We start from the raw sequence: 17,707 nt of genomic DNA on the forward strand, positions 1-17,707 counted from the left end.
CGCTGCTTAAAACTTCTCCGGTGGATTTTTTTGTGTCTGCAGGCCTGTTTTTGTAATAAAGCCGTTTTTACTATTATTTCTAATTTGGGGCTTTTAACTCATGATTTTACCTCCTTATCTCATATCACCCTGCAGATAACCGAAAAGTTTCCAATCCAAACTATATGATTACCTAACAAGTTTGACAATTGCGCATTTATATTTTCAGTACGTATAATTCGACGTCAAACCTCCTGTACGTCGCCCTTGTGCCTTCGTCGTAGGGAGCAAATATTAGCGTGCGCGATATAGGTCAGAAACTGTCAGTGGGACTGGGGATCCTCACTTTGATCCACAAGCTCATTAATTAACCATTAAGAAAAGAAAAAAAACGTTTGGAACAAGAACATCAATTACAAACTGAATCTGTTTCAGGGACGAGTCTGATCCACTTGATCAGGTGGCAAGCTCCTGCAGGAGTTGGAACAAATTATTTTTATTATTTTTGCAATGAGGCAGTGCAATTATGTAGTTTATGAGGGTACTGGATTTGGATCAGGTACCCTTCTTCCATAGGGTAAATGGTCTCACCCAGTTATTCTGTGAAATCACGTCTTCTCACAATATAAATAATACCTATCCATCTATCTATCTACCTTGGTCATATCCCTCAAGAGGAGTGACCGACAGCAAGACACACACATACAATAACAAAAAAAAATAAAAGGGAAATAAATATTTAAAAAAAAAAAAAAAAACACACAAAAATTTTGGACCATGGCCAACCCAATTGCCCACATAAGTTGGGCACCTCGGCACCCAAGTTGGTCATGCTTTTGTCCCTTCAAATGAAATGGGACACCAGAAAGCGGCCATGTCACTCGGGTCAGGGTGACACAACACACTCTTTTGTTCAACAGCAGGGCCCGACAGCTTTCACTGGTTTACCTCTGCGGGTGCCCAGCCCATCCTTGAGAACGCGTCCACAATCCCACTATCCTTTCACAACACCTCTCCGCTCCTTTCTATCACCAACAAGAGCTCTAGCTTCCATTATATTTAGACCTCTTTCCTGCAGTGCACTCATAACACCAACCATCCACGTCAATCGCGGCCTTTCTCTTGGTCTCCTTCCATTGACTTCTGCTCTGTAGATCCTCTCCATGTATCCAAACCAACCGAGTACTCTCTTATCAACACGTTTGCCCAGTTCCACGACTACTCCGGTTCTGTCTCTCACAATTTCATTTCTCAGTCTATCCAATCTTGTCACTCCTAACATAGTCCTCAAACACTTCATCTCAAAAACATTCGACTTCCTTCTTAAATCTGCGTTCAGGCTCCAAGTCTCTGCACCATACAACACAGTCGCCACAATCACACTCCCATACAGTCCCCTCTTAACATCCATACTCATACTCTTGTTGTTCATCACTCTCCTCGGAGCACCCAAAACCTTGCTTCCTTGATTCACTCTGTGCAATACCTCACACTCCATTCCACCAACTGCAGCCACATCACAACCCAAGTACCTAAAGCTTTCAACTTCTTCCAGCACCTGTCCATGCAACCTGATTTCTAACGTCATGCCCAAAGGGCTGCACAGACCACAGATTATTGCAAACCACAGATTATTATTACATCATTATTACACCATCCCCTGATCTAAAACCTACTTGAGGCCAAGGAAAAACTAGAGAACCTTAAGATGAGGAAAATGAAGAAGCCTTGAGAAGGGACCGCACATGAGATAATCCCCCCTCCAAAAAATAGTTTTGTACTCTCCATTTTAACTAAAGGACATTTGAGTTGCTATTGCAAAAAGGAATAGGTAAACAAATAACGTTGTTCCACTAGCCAATAACTTAGCTCATTTTAATAGTATTTCCTATTAAAAAAAAAAAATTAAAGTCATTTTTAAAATTCGTTTTCTTTTTTAGACTAAGGCTATCTGGCTGAATAAGACATTTTAAAATAAATTAATAAACAAGAAATATTAATTAAATAATTACAAAATAGATAATTACAGGTGTCTGATGTCACTTATAGAAGTAACAAGATGTACATGAATGGTATGCAAAATAAATGTAACTACTGTGTATTATAAAATATTTAATTGCCAACAGTACATTTGCATTAAGGGATTATGTATATCTCAATTCCTACCTTGTAGTGACGCTAAGCCGTCACTTGGCTTGCATTGTAGTCCACGGGCATTCTGGGAAATGTAGTTTTGGTCAAAGCACCCTTTTGACTCGCTTCTTTTTAGACGCATTTTAGTGTCAATAGGGCCCCGGGGATTAACCAACAAATAAGGACTCTGACCACACTGCACGTGATATTGAGAACTTTTATTTGCCTTCTCCGGATGGTGAAAACTGCAAAAGTAAAATACAATTCATTGAGACCATGTGCTAATAAGTTCACTGAAATAAAGTGCATACACTTTGCACCTGTTGGAACTATTACAAGATATAGTTGTTTATACATCATATAAACACTTGTAGATACTTACATCATTGCTTTGTTAAATCCTTCAACATGGATGAGGATGGATTGGACAAGCAACAGTCCCTGTCAGCCATTGTCTGACTTTCCATGTTGTAACGTGAAGTGACACAAGAAACCCAGTAATAGTATTTTTTCACTACACATTTCAACTTAAAGCCCAAATGAACACAACATATTTATGTAGAACACTTCCTAATGAACTAAAATCCACTTTTAGTCTTGTATTAAATTTTAAACACGCTAACATATCAATTAAAGAAAACCGTGGTCGTAAGGGCAACGCAAGCATTTTAAGCTCTCGCGGGCCACATAAAATGGTGTGGAGCACCATGAGTTTGACACATGTGATATAATGGTTAATTAAATATTCATTATCAGCCACTAGTGGGCGGTGTTCTATAATAATTTAGATAACAGATTTTGTGTTGAAGAAAAAGAGTGAGCGTCGTGTTTCGGTAAGTTGGCGATGTTTATTTGTTGAAAAATTAGTTTACCTTTTTATATGGCTTACCACAAAAAAATCAGACAATCATTTACTATTTTTCTTCAAACCGCTTGAAGTGCCTAGATGCTGTTGCAACAAAGCACTCATTTTGTGTCACTGATTTTGTGTTTTTCTTAGTCGTCCATCTGCTGTTTTCTTTTTTCACGCGTTTCCGTGTTGCTACATGGCAAATTTTTTTTTCCCCTTTTTTTTTTAAACTAGTGAATGGTGGACGGAACAGCTTGAGGCGTCTATATTGGTCCGCTCTCACCCTCTTTTTTTTCCTTTCTTTTCTTCCATCATCTTCCGTCATGTTTCCTCCTGTTGAGGAGCAGATGTGCTGAAGTGAGTCACGGAAATGCTCGATATCCAATCGGCCTTCAAGTTGCACTTGTCGCCATGCGGCGTTTGTATTCCGGGTACTAGAAATGTAATGACCACAAGGAAAATACATCGATTTCAGAATTTTCCATATATATTGTCATTATCATGTCTCAATATTAGAAGTAGCTCATTGGATCAAAAGTTGGAGTTGGTATTGTGCAACAAATAGCTCCTTCGGGTGGCTGTTTAAGTCTTGTCCTTTAATTTAATTTGGGAATGTTTTCAGGTTTTGTAAAAATCCTTGAAAATGCTTGAATTTTGTTGTTGTATTTTCAAAGATTGAAAAGTGCTTGAATTTGGGTTAAAGTGCTTGTAAATGCTTGAAATTCTTCTCATGTTTCTCAACAAGTCTGCTTGTAAATAATGCCAACCCTTCTCTCTGTTGGCTTCACATTGTCATCGTATTTCTTCTTCCCTCGTAATTGACTCCAGCTGACCTTAGTTTGTACAACTTTGTCTTATGAAGCATCATCGTCCCCTACGGGTTGTGCCCAAGAGGACCGCTGCATGCCACACATAAACAGGGCACTATGAAATGTGCATTAGTGCAAGGATAACATATCTATTATAGACATTTATGAGGAGACTTGCAAAAATGAAGGTTGTGTTTCCCAGTGGTTAATTATAATGGCTTCCCATTATAATTAACCTCCTGCAACTGAAACTGTAAGCTGCATATTACTGTCATTTTTACCCAACTACATGGGGAAAGATTTGTCTCAAAAACAAATGTATTCGCGATTTACTCAAGATCTAAAAATCCTGTTCTGATAAATGCACATTCAAGATTAAAAGTCGCATATGTAAATCGCAGATATATTTGTGGCTCTGCAAAATATATGATTCATACTGGATTTTCAACTTCAATGGTACTGTAAAAATTGGAAAATTGGCTTTGAAAGTTCTTGAAATGTTTAGTATAATTGATTTTTTTTTCCCGCTTGGAATACACAATACAGTCCCATTGATTTGGTCTGATCTACAATTGAACAAAAATGTGTTGAATGTGCGCCCTTCTATTCCAATATTTTATTTTTATTGTATGTGACAAATTTAACATCGACTGCCTTTTTATTTGTCATTTATACCACTGGCGGTGTAGTGGTTAAGAGTTCCGTGCTCTCATTGCTGCGATCTGTGTTTGATTCTTATTGCATTCAAGATTGAGTTGAGAAAAAGTGAAACTAGATTTTAGAGTGATTTCTACTCTAAAAATAGGGGGTGTGCGTTGTACACCATTTCATACGTTATAACTAAGAATATTATCATATTTTTTAACAATACAAGTTTGAGGCTTTGGTGGGACCAATTAACTCTGGTTGCCCACCAGAATCTTCCTATTGTATGGGAGTTTATTTTTTGTTACATTCTTCAAAAATGAGCACATCTCCTGTAAATTTTTTATGTCTCATAAACACAAAATATTTGGGAATTATATGTTTGCACGCGATAGATGAGGCCAATTTTGTTTGCGCTCATAAAAAAGTGAAGATGGCAGCAGCGCAAAGTACATTTGTCATGACTAATTCCCCCGCAGAGGACGGAGTGAGCTCATTCCTCCTTTCAGCATCCAATTTCAAATCCAATCTCGGTTCTCCTACTCTCACTTAGGTGGACCTTTTTTTAGGCCGTGGCACCACCTCCTGACTGACACTTTCACTCACTTGGTTTGGTTGAACTGAAAGGGTTAATTAGTCATCATCTATAACAACTTCAAGAACACGTTGACTTGTAGGAAACTGAACTTATCGACGTATAGTGGTTTGAGTTTTGAACCATATGAGCCGTGAGGGCAAACATATTTTAAATAGTCATTTACCATATTTTCCACATCTTTAATATTTATATAAAAAATATATTAAAAAATTTTGCTTGACTTGACTTAATTTTGTTTAAATTGTTATTTGAAATGATTATAAAATAAGTTATCTCATCTCATCTCATTAGCTACACCGCTTATCCTCAGTAGGGTCGCGGGGGTGCTGGAACCCATCCCAGCAATCATCGGGCAGTGGGCAGGGGACACCCTGAAATGGTTGCCAGTCAATCGCAGGGCACACGGGGACAGACAACTCACTCGCTCATTTACACATGCATGTTTTTGGAATGTGGGAGGAAACCGGAGTGCCCGGAGGAAACCCACACAAGCACGGGGAGAACATACAAACTCCGCACAGGAAGTCTGGAGCTGGATTTGAACCCACGCAGGAGGTTCCCAAGACATGAACTGTGCCGCACATGCGCTAACCACAGCGCTGCCGTGCTGCCAAAATAAGTTATCATTTTTCTAATAAAAATAGATAAAAATAAAAATGATAAAGTATATGTTGGAAATACGTAATTTGTTTAAATGATCTGGATCTTATTGACTGAATATTACTAATTAAATAGAATAAATATAATATAGATTTTCATTGTTTTTCACCCTGTTTTTATTGATTTTTATATTCAGCGTACAGCAAGCTCAATGTCCTGAAAGGAGCTTTTAAAGAAATTATGTGAATATATGTTTTATTTAAAAATATTATTATATATATAAAATATGTAATTGGTTCAAATTATGAAAGACTTTTGTTGACTGAATATTACAATGAGTATTGGTAATATAAGTCATAAATTAGTTCTCAAAAAAAGATCTATTTAGAAATGTATTTTCTTTAAATTATTTCTGAATTGTATTTATTGAATATTCTGCTATGCCTAATGAACATAAAATATAAGTAGAATATTATTATAAAAAATATCAAACAATCTAAAATTTGTAAATTATTACACAATTTCATTAACTGAATATTATCAAGTATAATAGTAAGTTAAATATCTAAACCTTTAATTTGAAAATCAAAAATATATAAATATGTAATTTGCTTAAATTATTACAGAAATATACTTTCTGAATATATTGAAATACGTTTAAATAAATGACAGTAATATAGTAATATAAAAATGTTATTTAAAAATATGAAATATAAAATACATACAAAATGAATATCTCCAAATAGTAATAAATATAACAGTAATCTAAAAATATATTTAAAAAAAATAGATTTATAGAATCTCTATAAAAGATATAGTTTGTTCAAATTGACATATTTTTGTCTTACCTGAATACAACTGAATATATAACAAATTGTAATTTGAATGTATTCATTTATTTTTTGAAAACATACAAAATGTATGTAAAACATTTTTTAAAATTATAACCGAACTTTATTTACTGACGTGTATAGTAAGTATAATAAAAGGTGGTCTAAAATGTTATTTAAAGATATTGTAATATAAATCAGAAGTATATTGTGATTTATCTTGTCCCGAATGACAGAAAAATAAATCAAGAAGAGAATGACTTTTTGGGGGAAGTGACAGTAAGAAATACCGGACCTATTAATGACCCCTGTGGTACCCCGCATGTGCATTTAGATCACCTGGCTTGCCAGTGGCAGCAGGTGGCTCATATGCAAAGCTGTCAGTTCCATGACAAAGACCCGTCAGGGCAGGTTAGCAAGGCACGGCACGGCAAACCAACACACAGCCGCCGTCATTTGTCGGAACTATTTGCATGAGCGCTCCCAATTGAAGGCGGCGCCGTCAGGGTCGGTTAGCGCCCAAGACAATTGATTAGCCGGCTGGCAGGATCCCAACTCTGAATACCGCATCGGCCCCCGACAACTTTTAAATCTCCTCCGCTGTCAATTTTAATTAGACACCGCCCGGACTGCTCCTTCTGTGCCAGAGCCGTCGAGAATTGTAACTTTTATAACCGCTGTTTTTTTTCCATCCAGGTGGCCGAGATGCACGGAGAGTTGATCGAGTTTAACGAGCGTCTTTACCGGACCCTCATGGCCAAGGACCACCTGATCAGGCAGATGAGACAGGAACTTATTGAGCTGAGAGGACCGGTGAGTTCATAACGGAGGCGTGTGCACCGTGGTGGGCGCGATCAAAGCTGAAGCGAGATGTCACGTTTTCGCACACGAGCCTACGGGCCCACGACGTCTGGATTTGGTCACGTGACGCAAATCATCACAGCCGTGTGTCGTTGATGATGCATAAGTTCCTACATGTTTTCTTTTTTCTAGATTCCAGGAGATCTGAGTCAGACGTCAGAAGATCCAAGCCTCTCCGATTTTGAAACGTAAGAACCGTCCATTTAGTGAAATACTGTAATGCCTCGCTCCTTCATAATTTGCTACTTCGGTGTATATTCTGCAAGTGCAGTGAACTGCACTTTTCCGGCCGCAATGCATTATCCCCAATTACATAATGCTGCGATCAGGGACCGGCAGAGTTTACTTTTGTTGGGCCTGGTGGCTTTTTTTTTTGGGCCATTACTGCTTTTCAGTCTTAAGTGAATTGCACTTGTGCAGACGCAATCTATTGTCCCTTAACACATAATACTACAAGCAGGAAGTTTCGCGGGCGGGTTGTGTTCCCAATTAACTACGATAAATAAGCGATAACAGTGCGAGTACTGGGTGATTAAAAAACACAATATTAATATTTGCATTTAATTTTTTTTAAATAAAATATGCATACATATATAAATATGTATACATATGAGAAAGTTGTAACTAACAGCAATTAAGACTTGAGTTATTAATAAAATCATGTCTTGTAATCAATGCCGAGCCATAATTCTGACAATTGTTAATTAGCGGTGGTTTTTCAAATTTTCCATTTGATTTCTCAATCGAGCAAATTGTCAATTTTTTTAATTAACTAATCAAATAGCTGAATTAATTGCCCGGCTCTAAGTCACATCATTCCATGTATTTGTTGTCTAAACTTTTGTATTGGAGTTATTTGCATACCTCAGGTTATAATTAATAGCACAGAATAATAAATATTACTATTTTATTTTTTGACCATATCATCTTTGCTTGTGTTGTAATGTTCTAATGTAGTCCTTGGGGGAGGACTAAGTATAATGAACACCACTGCCATTATTACAGTGAATCATTTGCTACCCCCTTACTTCACCCAGCCTCTCAACATGGCTTTGAACGCAACACTTTCCGCTCCTTTTTCGACTGAGCTCGGCGTTGTCCGCGGTGGCAATGACTGACATAATCGTACGTGGTAAAGAAGCTTTTATTTGTGTCCCAGCAGGGCCCATCGTGCACTCATCAACGTGTGGATCCCTTCTGTGTTCCTACAAGGCCGAGCCGCTAACGCCTACCACGTCTACCAGGTTGGCAAATGAACCACACTATTTTGAGTTATCAATCATTACATACTGGAGGGCAATGTCCTAAGTCCGGCCCGGGGCCCAGTTACGGCCCATGATCCAATTTTTACTGGCCCGCGTCCTGTCATAATATAAATATTATATGGCCCACCAGTAATGTTGACCGCAGTATAAAATAAGTTTGTACCAAAAAACAAATCACCATTTCACCAGATGATGGCAGTAGTCTTTTGACTACCTTGATGTTCAAATTTTAGCCCCGCCCCATTTACGACATGGTGACTGTGGTAAAAAAAAGTAAAGTCGCAGCTTACAGGAAAAGTGGAAATTGGAGTATTTTTTTCACCGAAATCCGAAACTACTGCGTCTGCATTATTTGCAAGAGACTGTCTGTTTTCAAAGATGATAATATTAAGAGGCACTACCAGATGAAACATGCTGTCTACGAAAAGCTAACTGGACCCTGCGAGTCAAATGAAAAGGGCACAAAGGCGAGCTACGAGGTCCTGGCGCTAATTGCCGAGCACTGCAAACATTTTGGGGGGTTGAATTTATTAAAGACTGTTCTAATAAGGCCTTTCACATATTCTCAGCTTAGACACCCCTAAGAAAAAAGAAAAAATCTAATTTTGGAAACATTCTTTACATACCATACATCTGACGTTTGATAAGAGCATTTCAGTATTCACTAATGAAATACCTGACAGAAAAATTGTAGAAATTGTTGCAACCTCAAACACCTTGTGCTGCCCAATATCATATAATGATTTTGCAAGCATAGTGAATTCTATCAGCAAAATTGAGCACAGTTACAAATACTGTAATACCTTGTTTATTGTTGTTGTTGGGGATTAGATAAAGAAATCTGAAAAGTAGTCCGCTGTTCTGGTTCGCAGCAATATGCTATTAGGGATAGTGGATCACGGCAGCACGAGTGCAGTTCACTTTATTTTGTACCAAACGAAAAGAGTTCCGAGTCTGACAAAAATGCCCTTGCTCGCAGGAATAATAAATCGCTAAATATCTTTTGACCCATGATGCTCTGAGGCCACGAAATACAAAGCAGCGAGGGATAACAGTATATTTGTGGTCGCATATTCCGACACCGAATCTTTTGCAACACTGATGTTTAATCCTGGCATCTGATTGGCCGTCCACGAGGCTGAACTCAAATGTTGTCCAACAAACTAAACTGCTGCTTCCGCTCAGATACCTCAAGCCATCGTGCAACTTTTAACCACTTTCACACACAATCCGTATTGCCGGAAGGCACAGCTGTAAAGTGAGTCAGGTGAAAGCGTTAAGGAAAGGAAAAGACAGGTGACACATCATCAGCGCTAACCGAACATCAGGGACGGCTCGCTAGCAAGCTCAGCCCGTCTCGGCTTATCCATAATTGATGTAAATCTCGAGCCGGGAGCTGACTGACACTTTTTTTTCTGAGTTTTAAATCTTATCCAGCTCTCGTGCGGACGAAAACACAACTCGCCTGCCATGGCTGAAATGCACCATTTCAAAATAAAAGCGTACCAATATCCATATACTCTTTCATTTAATGCTTACAATCTCACCTCCATACAAAAACCTCTATAAAGTGTGTTTTGGTTAGGTAATTGTTTTATGGTGATGTGTGTGGTTGCAATGCAGTCGTATTGCTCTTTTCCTTATGAAAACGCTCATATTACTCACTTATCTCGTCTTATTATTTTTCTACTAGTTTCTATGTATCGAAATCTTATAATGTTTTCAGTCACTATGCGCTTTCTTCAGCGTTACAGTTTAGTTTTAGTCAGTCCTAATAGTTGTTTTAGTTACTCTGCACCTTATGATGATGTCAGTTGTTATGGTGTTACTATTTCCCTTTTAATGACAATGTTTTCAGTCATTGTGCTGTTTTTCCCGTGTTGATATAGTCAGCCTATTTTGTCCAGTTACTCCTATTTTGTTGTTTTACAGTTACTCCATCCTATCTTCTTGTGGTGATATCTATTAGCCACTCTTAGCTTGTCTAATTTACTCTGCACCCATGCTAGTTAGCAGTCCCCTTTCGACTGACACTTTTTCAATGATGAGGGTCATGCTGGTTTTATTCATGCACAAAACGCGAAGTTACATTAAACTTGCGTCTTCCTCACATATTTTCCACGTGTCTCACTCTTACTGCCCGAGCACCTCTGGCACGATTGCATAAGACGCAGGGTTGAAAGCTTGTGACAAAAGTCGCGGCTTATAGTCCTGAAATTACTATGCAGTTATGCTGTATCTTGTGATGTTGTTAGTTTGTATGCAGTTACCCTGGCCCTTTTAATGATTTTGTTGTCAGTCATTATGCAGTTGGTAATCAGCCACACATCTCTTGATTAGTACGGTAGTTGTTTTGCAGTTACTCTCTGGCCCCCGTTGTAATGTAATCAGTCACCATGCAGTTACTGCAGTGTTACATTGGTTCCCCCTTGGTTTCACTAGTCAATTTGATTAGTTGTTGTGCAGTTACTCTGCACTTTTTGTCAGTTCCTATGCATTTACTATATTAATTTTAATGGCAATGTTGTCATTCCCTTAGCAACTTCTAGAGCAGGGGTTTCCAACCTTATACAAGCCGAGAGCTACTTTTGGTTACTAATCAGAGCAAAGGGGCACCCAATTTAATATGAATTTCGAAATGAACACCTAATGTCAGTGATTTTCAACTACTGTACCGTGACACACAAGTGTGTCGTAAGAGATCGTCAGGTGTGAATTGTTTTCTGCAAATATTATATCATTGTCATGTGTATGTGCTGTATAAACTGGGGGTATTAAAAATTATATTGTAATTAAACATACTGTTCAGTGTCATTTTATAACATTTTTGGTTAGTGGTGTGCCGCAAAATCTTTCCAATGTAAAAAACATGCCCAGGCTCAAAAAAGGTTGAAAGACACTGCCATATGTTACTGCTGAGTTGTTACTACGTTATTACCTGGTTAAATATTGAACCACAAAAAAAAAACATTTTCCTAGAAAAGCACAATGACCCAGGCCTGGTAAGATTTTAAAAACAGGTCCGCGGACACCTCAGCTGTCCTTTGAGGGCACGCGAGCACCACGTCATGTTTTTGTATAGCCCTTAATCACATGAAATCTCAAAGGGCTGCACAGACCACAGACCACTGCAGTCTACAGACTATTGTTACACCATCCCCTGATCTAAAACCTACATGAGGGCAAGGGAAAACTCAATACCTCAGCATGAGGAACATTAGGAAACATTGAGAAGGTTGTTATGCAGTTTCTACTGTCAGCCACGCTTATTTACACCAGTATATTGCTTTTCAGTTACTCTTTATGGTGGTGATGTCGGTTGCTATGGATTTTCTTTGGTGTTCTATTCGTCCCGCTTTGTTTGACCCTTCAGTCTTATTTAATCATATATGAGAATGTATTTTGTTTTACAGAATTTTGCATTGTAATGGTGGTAGGTAGTGAGTATTTTGGTCTCAATATTCATAATTGTTTGTCGCTAATTTAAGGACTGGTTTCTTTCTAGGTTTTACTTTTGGAGTGCTTAAAGGTGGATAAAAACAAGCCTGCAGGGATTGGTTATGATCGGCCTCCTCAGTGTCTGCTTCAGGGAACCCCCCCCCCGTCCAGTTCGTAAGCCCGATAGAAAGTTGAGCCCATCTGGCCGGCCAGAAAGTTTCCTTCCCAAAGCTATATCCGTATAATGGCTCCCCCTGGAACGGGCTTTTCTTCTCGGACAGTGTAATGAATGGCCAAGGTTACTCCAGTCGATGTTGTTAAGGTGAGCTGCTTGTCGTGATAGAACACTTTAAGAGACTGGGGAGAATCATAATTTTTTTTTAAAATCTCCTCCTAAGTATGTTTGAAGGCTCTTCCTCCGTCTTTTTTTCTCATTGACCCGAAGCTGTGATCCTAACCTTTTTTTTCCGGAGAACTGATAGGATTTTTCAAGTCAGGTCAGCAACCTTCATCATAAGCTCACCAAGACAAGAAGGGAAGCCCATATAAACACCACTACTCACTTTTTACTTCCCTCAAATTCTACACTTCTCTCCCCTTTCACCCCCCTCCATTTTCTCTCTTTTTTCCTACCCCCTACAGCTACTTCTCTCCCAACCTTTTCTGTAACGACTTCCACCAAGATCATTGATGGAGTCACTCTATCATGAGTAGCTGGGGGTACTTTTTTATATTAAATATTATTTAATATCAAATAAATCAACGTGGATTGTTCATGATAGATACTAGTTCCCTCTAATAATAACCCTTTTTTAAAATAGACTTTTGATCAACTCCTTAGGACACACCCCTTCTGTTCTGCCCCCGATTTCCTTGGCCCTCTTTCGTTAATTTCCTGTTATTGATTGTGATCAGATGTTTGTAAGCTGGTGATGCTGCTGGTGATTAATAACGAGGCAATGCAAGTCAGACCCTCCCACATCCACCGCAACCCTGATGACAACAATGAATCACAAATTTCAAAAGTCCTTGACGAGGGGCTTCATAGAAAATCTGAAGGAAAACATTGCTTTGGGTTTGCTAAAAAAGTATCGGGACACCATGGGCAATTCCTTGGTTTTTGTTGTGTGCTGAACAAATTTGTGTTGAAAATAGGAATTCCTCCACTGTCTTTTGTCAGAAAGCTAGCATAGTTTCCTACAGTGATAATTTACATAATTCTCTGGCCAAATAACAACTGCTGTCTTCCTCTACGTCAAAACTACTGTATTTCCTACACTATAAGGCACACTGGATTATAAGGCGCACCCCCCAAAATTAGTCTTTTGTCATATATTTTACATAAATAAGGTGCACTGGACTATAAGGCACATGTAATTAAAATGACAGTAAAAGCTTTTGTATTTATTGGTGTATAACTGTTGCCTATTTTAGACATTTGGTGAATGCAATGATTGATAAATGTTGCTGACCAAAATCGCAAAACATGCAACAGGAATCGAACCCAGAGCACAACAGTGAGAATGCTGAAACATAAACACTAGTGACACAGGTGACGTACGAAAAGGCATTACAGTTCATCTCATTATCAAACTATTTTTTACTAACGGGTGCCAGAAACGATGTTAGAGAATCGAGAAAACCGAGTTATCTTGAAAGATATAAATAAAGGGACAGAGATTATATCTGATTAATCAATCATTGCACAAATACGGTAGTATAACGTAAAATCTCATGTAGTAATGATAGGAATGATTACTGTAAGCATTTCAGATCTTATCCAACGTATTTTGCAATATATAAGGCGTACCGGGTTATGAGGTGTACTTTCACAATTCTAGCCAATTTGGAGTTTTTAGGTGCGCTTTGTAGTACAGAAAACACATTTTTAGTTAAGTGCTGCACGTAGAAAATTATAGTCTGGAAAATACAGATACATATTACAATATTTTAAATTTCATGTGAAAAAACACACTGCGTTTATTTCGTCGTTTTATACTTTACCAAAAATGGACGTTGTTGTAAACATTATCATAAAATTCACAATTCATGAATTAGAAAATGCTCGTTTTTGGATCAGAAGTAGACGACGTTTGTTTCTGCTAGTTATCGCCAAGGCGAATCGATATTTGAAAAAGTTGGGCGGCACGGTAGATAGGTGGTTTATCGCGCAGCCCCACTGTGTGGAGGCCCAGGGTTCGATTTCAGCTACCGCAGCCTCCCTGTACGGAGTTTACATGTTCTACCCGGGTTCCTCCCACATTCCAAAAACATGCACGTCAGGTTAATTGGCCGGTCCAAATTGTCCTTTAGTGTGAATGAGCGAGTGAACTGTTTGTCCCTGTGTGCCCTGCGACTGGCTGGCAACCAGTTCAGGGTGTCCCCTGCCCACTGCCTGAAGATAGCTGGGATGGGCTCCAGCACCCTCCGCGACCCTACAAAGGACAAACGGTGCAGATAATGGATGGATGGATTGAAAAAAAAAACATGTTGAAAAAAAAAACAACTATCTAATATTAATTTCTTTTGAAAAAAATGTCCTCTATAAAATGTTTACAACGTAAACGTTATCAACAACAAGTAACCAACTTAAGACAAATTAAAAAAATCATAAAGGTAAAGTAGTAAAAAAAAAAAAAAATTGAGATGTTTTCTGCATACCAGACAAAAAAAAATCTAAATTAGGGAAAAAAAACATAAATCAGACTACTTTTGGTTTGGAAAAGCCATGTCTAACATGCGGCACATCAGATAATTTAATTTGGCCCACCAAAAATTTTGAGTGTGTAAAAATTAGTAAATCTATGTCATTTATATCAAAACTTATTTATATATATTTTAAATAAATGCAAACCAAATGCTCATTCTGGGCACTAGAGGGGAGTGTTGAGTTTATATAGCATGGTGAGTTGGTTCATATGGAAAACTGCATTCACTCAACTGTTAAAAAACATCATAATAAACCTGAGAATTACTCCACCCCCATTGTTTGGAAATAAATGTGTAAAAATCCTTTGTCATCCGCAATTATTTTATGTAGGGTAGGCTACTAATGCAGGGTGAATGATAAAGCTTAATATTGGAAAAACAAAAGGTAAACACTTGTAATTGATATTCTTTTACGGATCCGGCCCGCCTTAAAACAAAGTCTGGATCAGGCCCCAAAGCAGAACTGAATTTGACATCCCTGGAGTGAATTTTATTAGCATTGAGATACATTTTTTCCATTTTTTTAAGATGATGCAATTGAATATGAAGACAAACAGAAAAACAGCAGATATCTCCTCAACTTTGAATTAAATTGCCATTGGACGTCGCCCAATGCTTGTTAGCGTCACCAAAGCGAAGAAAGGCGAAGGCGCCTAATTAAAAGCTGCCGCACTTTTTTCACCTTCCTTGCCTTCGTACACAGTCACATAAATAATAATCCGCGCTATGAATAATTGAGACATCCCCTGTCGGTACGTTCCAGACGCTAGCCCGGACCGTCGTTCCTGGGAGAAATGGTCTCGACACCTTGAATTTTCCGTTTTCGGATATTGAATAACTTGGGGTTAACTTCAGAGAAGAACCTTTTGGTTCGGAGGAGGTCTCGATGAGGTCGGTCCGTTTTAATACATGCTAGTTTGCGGTGTTTGCCGAAGGGATCTACCGTAATAACTAATAATGATCAAAGGAGATTACTGTCAGGTTGATGTTTTACGCCCATGGCGACAATAATGCAACGTACAAACATGAAAAAACTTTCTTCGAAATGTGTTATTTGTTGGTTCATTATTTAAATCAAGCGTGTCAAACATACGGCCCGCAGGACTTGGCCTTTGAAATGATTTAATCCAGCTCGCCATCAATTTCTAAAGGATGTCAAAAGAAGAAGCAAGACTCTGGGTCATTTCTATCCAAAGTTTGGATTTTCCCAAAAATGTAAACCAAATGCTCCCTTCCGCCATTATAGAGCGTAAACGTGTTAAAAGGACTGTAACATTAAGTGCCTCCTAGTGGTACAAAAAACATTCATTTGAATACTAGGCCAAAATAGCTGAACTCTCATACGCATGTTAATTTTTATTTAAAAAAAAAAATCATAGGCCACTAGAAGGTGTAAATGTGTTAAAGAGGCGGTATGTCATATTTAGTCCCTTCGAGTGGTATTAAAAAAAACTTTGATATGAATATTAGGCAAACACACCTGACCATTAATTTTTATCCCAAAAAAATCTTATGTTCAGAAATTTGTATTTCTCTTACATTGTGGAATCCTTACTTAAGATCGCCACCATGTTTATCTGGCAACCTGCTGCTATGCTATGTGGCACTGGTTTTTAAATTAGACAATACAGTGCCATCTACTGGTCAAATATCACACACTGGGGATTTAAAGAGCTGACGTCTTGCACTGCTAAAACTTTATTTTGTAATTGTTTATTTATTTCAAACCAGTACAACAATTAATGCAAAAATTACCAACTTAAGTGTGTATTAGTGTGGTGAGTTGGTTCAGGTGTAAAACTGCATTCACTCATCTGTTACAATACACCAGTTAACACATTCAAGGCCAAACATGAAAATCATTTTTTCCATTGTTTGTGAATATTTGTGTTGTTTTCAGAAAAGATCCCTAGTCATCTGTGATAAAAGTATGTATTTTGGTTAAAACCGTTTTTGATGTACAGAGAATGTGTTTTTTCCCTCCCCGAATTTTCTCAATTATTATTTTTTTTTTTCTGCAAAGTAGTGAACCAGTGATAACTGAAGCCCCAAGTAGTGAGGAGTCACTGTATATAGCCATTTGAAGAATAATTAACGGAAACAGATCGGAGCAATACATAACTGTCCTGATGTCCTCATTTAGTTTGAGGAGCTGCGACAACAACAGCTGCTTGCGTCTTTCCCATTTTTTACAGTCTAATGCAAGCAAAATACAGTCGGTGTGTTTGTGCGTCAACCTCGAGCGCCGTTCCCAGCGGGGATCGTCGGGGAAGCCACTCGGAAAACGTGGAATAAATAACAGTCGCTCGGCGTTCAATAGTGCTGCACACTTATTCGGGCATCTGGTTAGCTTTAGTGTCTTACTCTCAACTCCTACTTGGTGCTAGATTCACTTTGTTAAGTAATATCCCTCAGGAAAACTGTTTAGTACATAGTAACCCATCCATCCATCCATTATCTGCACCGCTTATCCTCAGTAGGGTCGTGGGGGTGCTGGAGCCCATCTCAGCTGTCTTGAGGCAGTGGGCAGGGGACACCATGAACTAAAATAAAATAAAAGTGGATTTCCGTGCTTGTTTTGTTTTTGGTGAAAACTCAAACATAGTCACATGCAAACTTGCCTCGAGAGGACGTCCTGATGGTGTAAGACTGCAACAAAATAACTATAAAAATAGAATTGCATTTGATTAAACGGTCTTTATTGTCATTATTCAAAAGTACTATGAAAGAGAAGGGCTACTCCTTTCGGTGTAAGAAAACGATTTAGAGAGCGGATGGTTAGCGACACACTAGCGTCGGGTAACCATGGGTCACAAATGTAGCGTTTTTCCACGAGTAGTAGCTCCAAGCCGTCCGTTTCATGGGTAATGGATCTGGCGTCGATGAGTAGCCATGTTTGGCAGTGGTGGCTTAAGAGTTGCTAGCTTTCCCTTCTGACGCCTCCTCGGTCAATTTCCCGACGCGATAAAAATCCAGGCAGCACCTGCTTG

At 38.5% G+C, this 17,707-nt stretch overlaps 1 protein-coding gene across 2 annotated transcripts in view; it reads left to right on the plus strand.

Annotated features, from left to right (window-relative positions):
- Nucleotides 1-17,707, plus strand: part of snx29 (sorting nexin 29) — a 106,201-nt gene that overhangs the window by 65,348 nt on the left and 23,146 nt on the right. For both annotated transcript variants that reach the window (XM_088323376.1, XM_088323375.1), the window contains exons 16-18: nucleotides 7,141-7,257; nucleotides 7,438-7,493; nucleotides 8,468-8,549. In XM_088323376.1, the coding sequence (XP_088179502.1) occupies nucleotides 7,141-7,257; nucleotides 7,438-7,493; nucleotides 8,468-8,549 (255 nt within the window). The remainder of the gene's footprint in view (nucleotides 1-7,140; nucleotides 7,258-7,437; nucleotides 7,494-8,467; nucleotides 8,550-17,707) is intronic.

Source organism: Urocampus carinirostris, chromosome 19, assembly GCF_059441175.1.
Source record: "Urocampus carinirostris isolate Australia breed hairy pipefish chromosome 19, RoL_Ucar_1.0, whole genome shotgun sequence".
NCBI lineage: Eukaryota > Metazoa > Chordata > Actinopteri > Syngnathiformes > Syngnathidae > Urocampus > Urocampus carinirostris.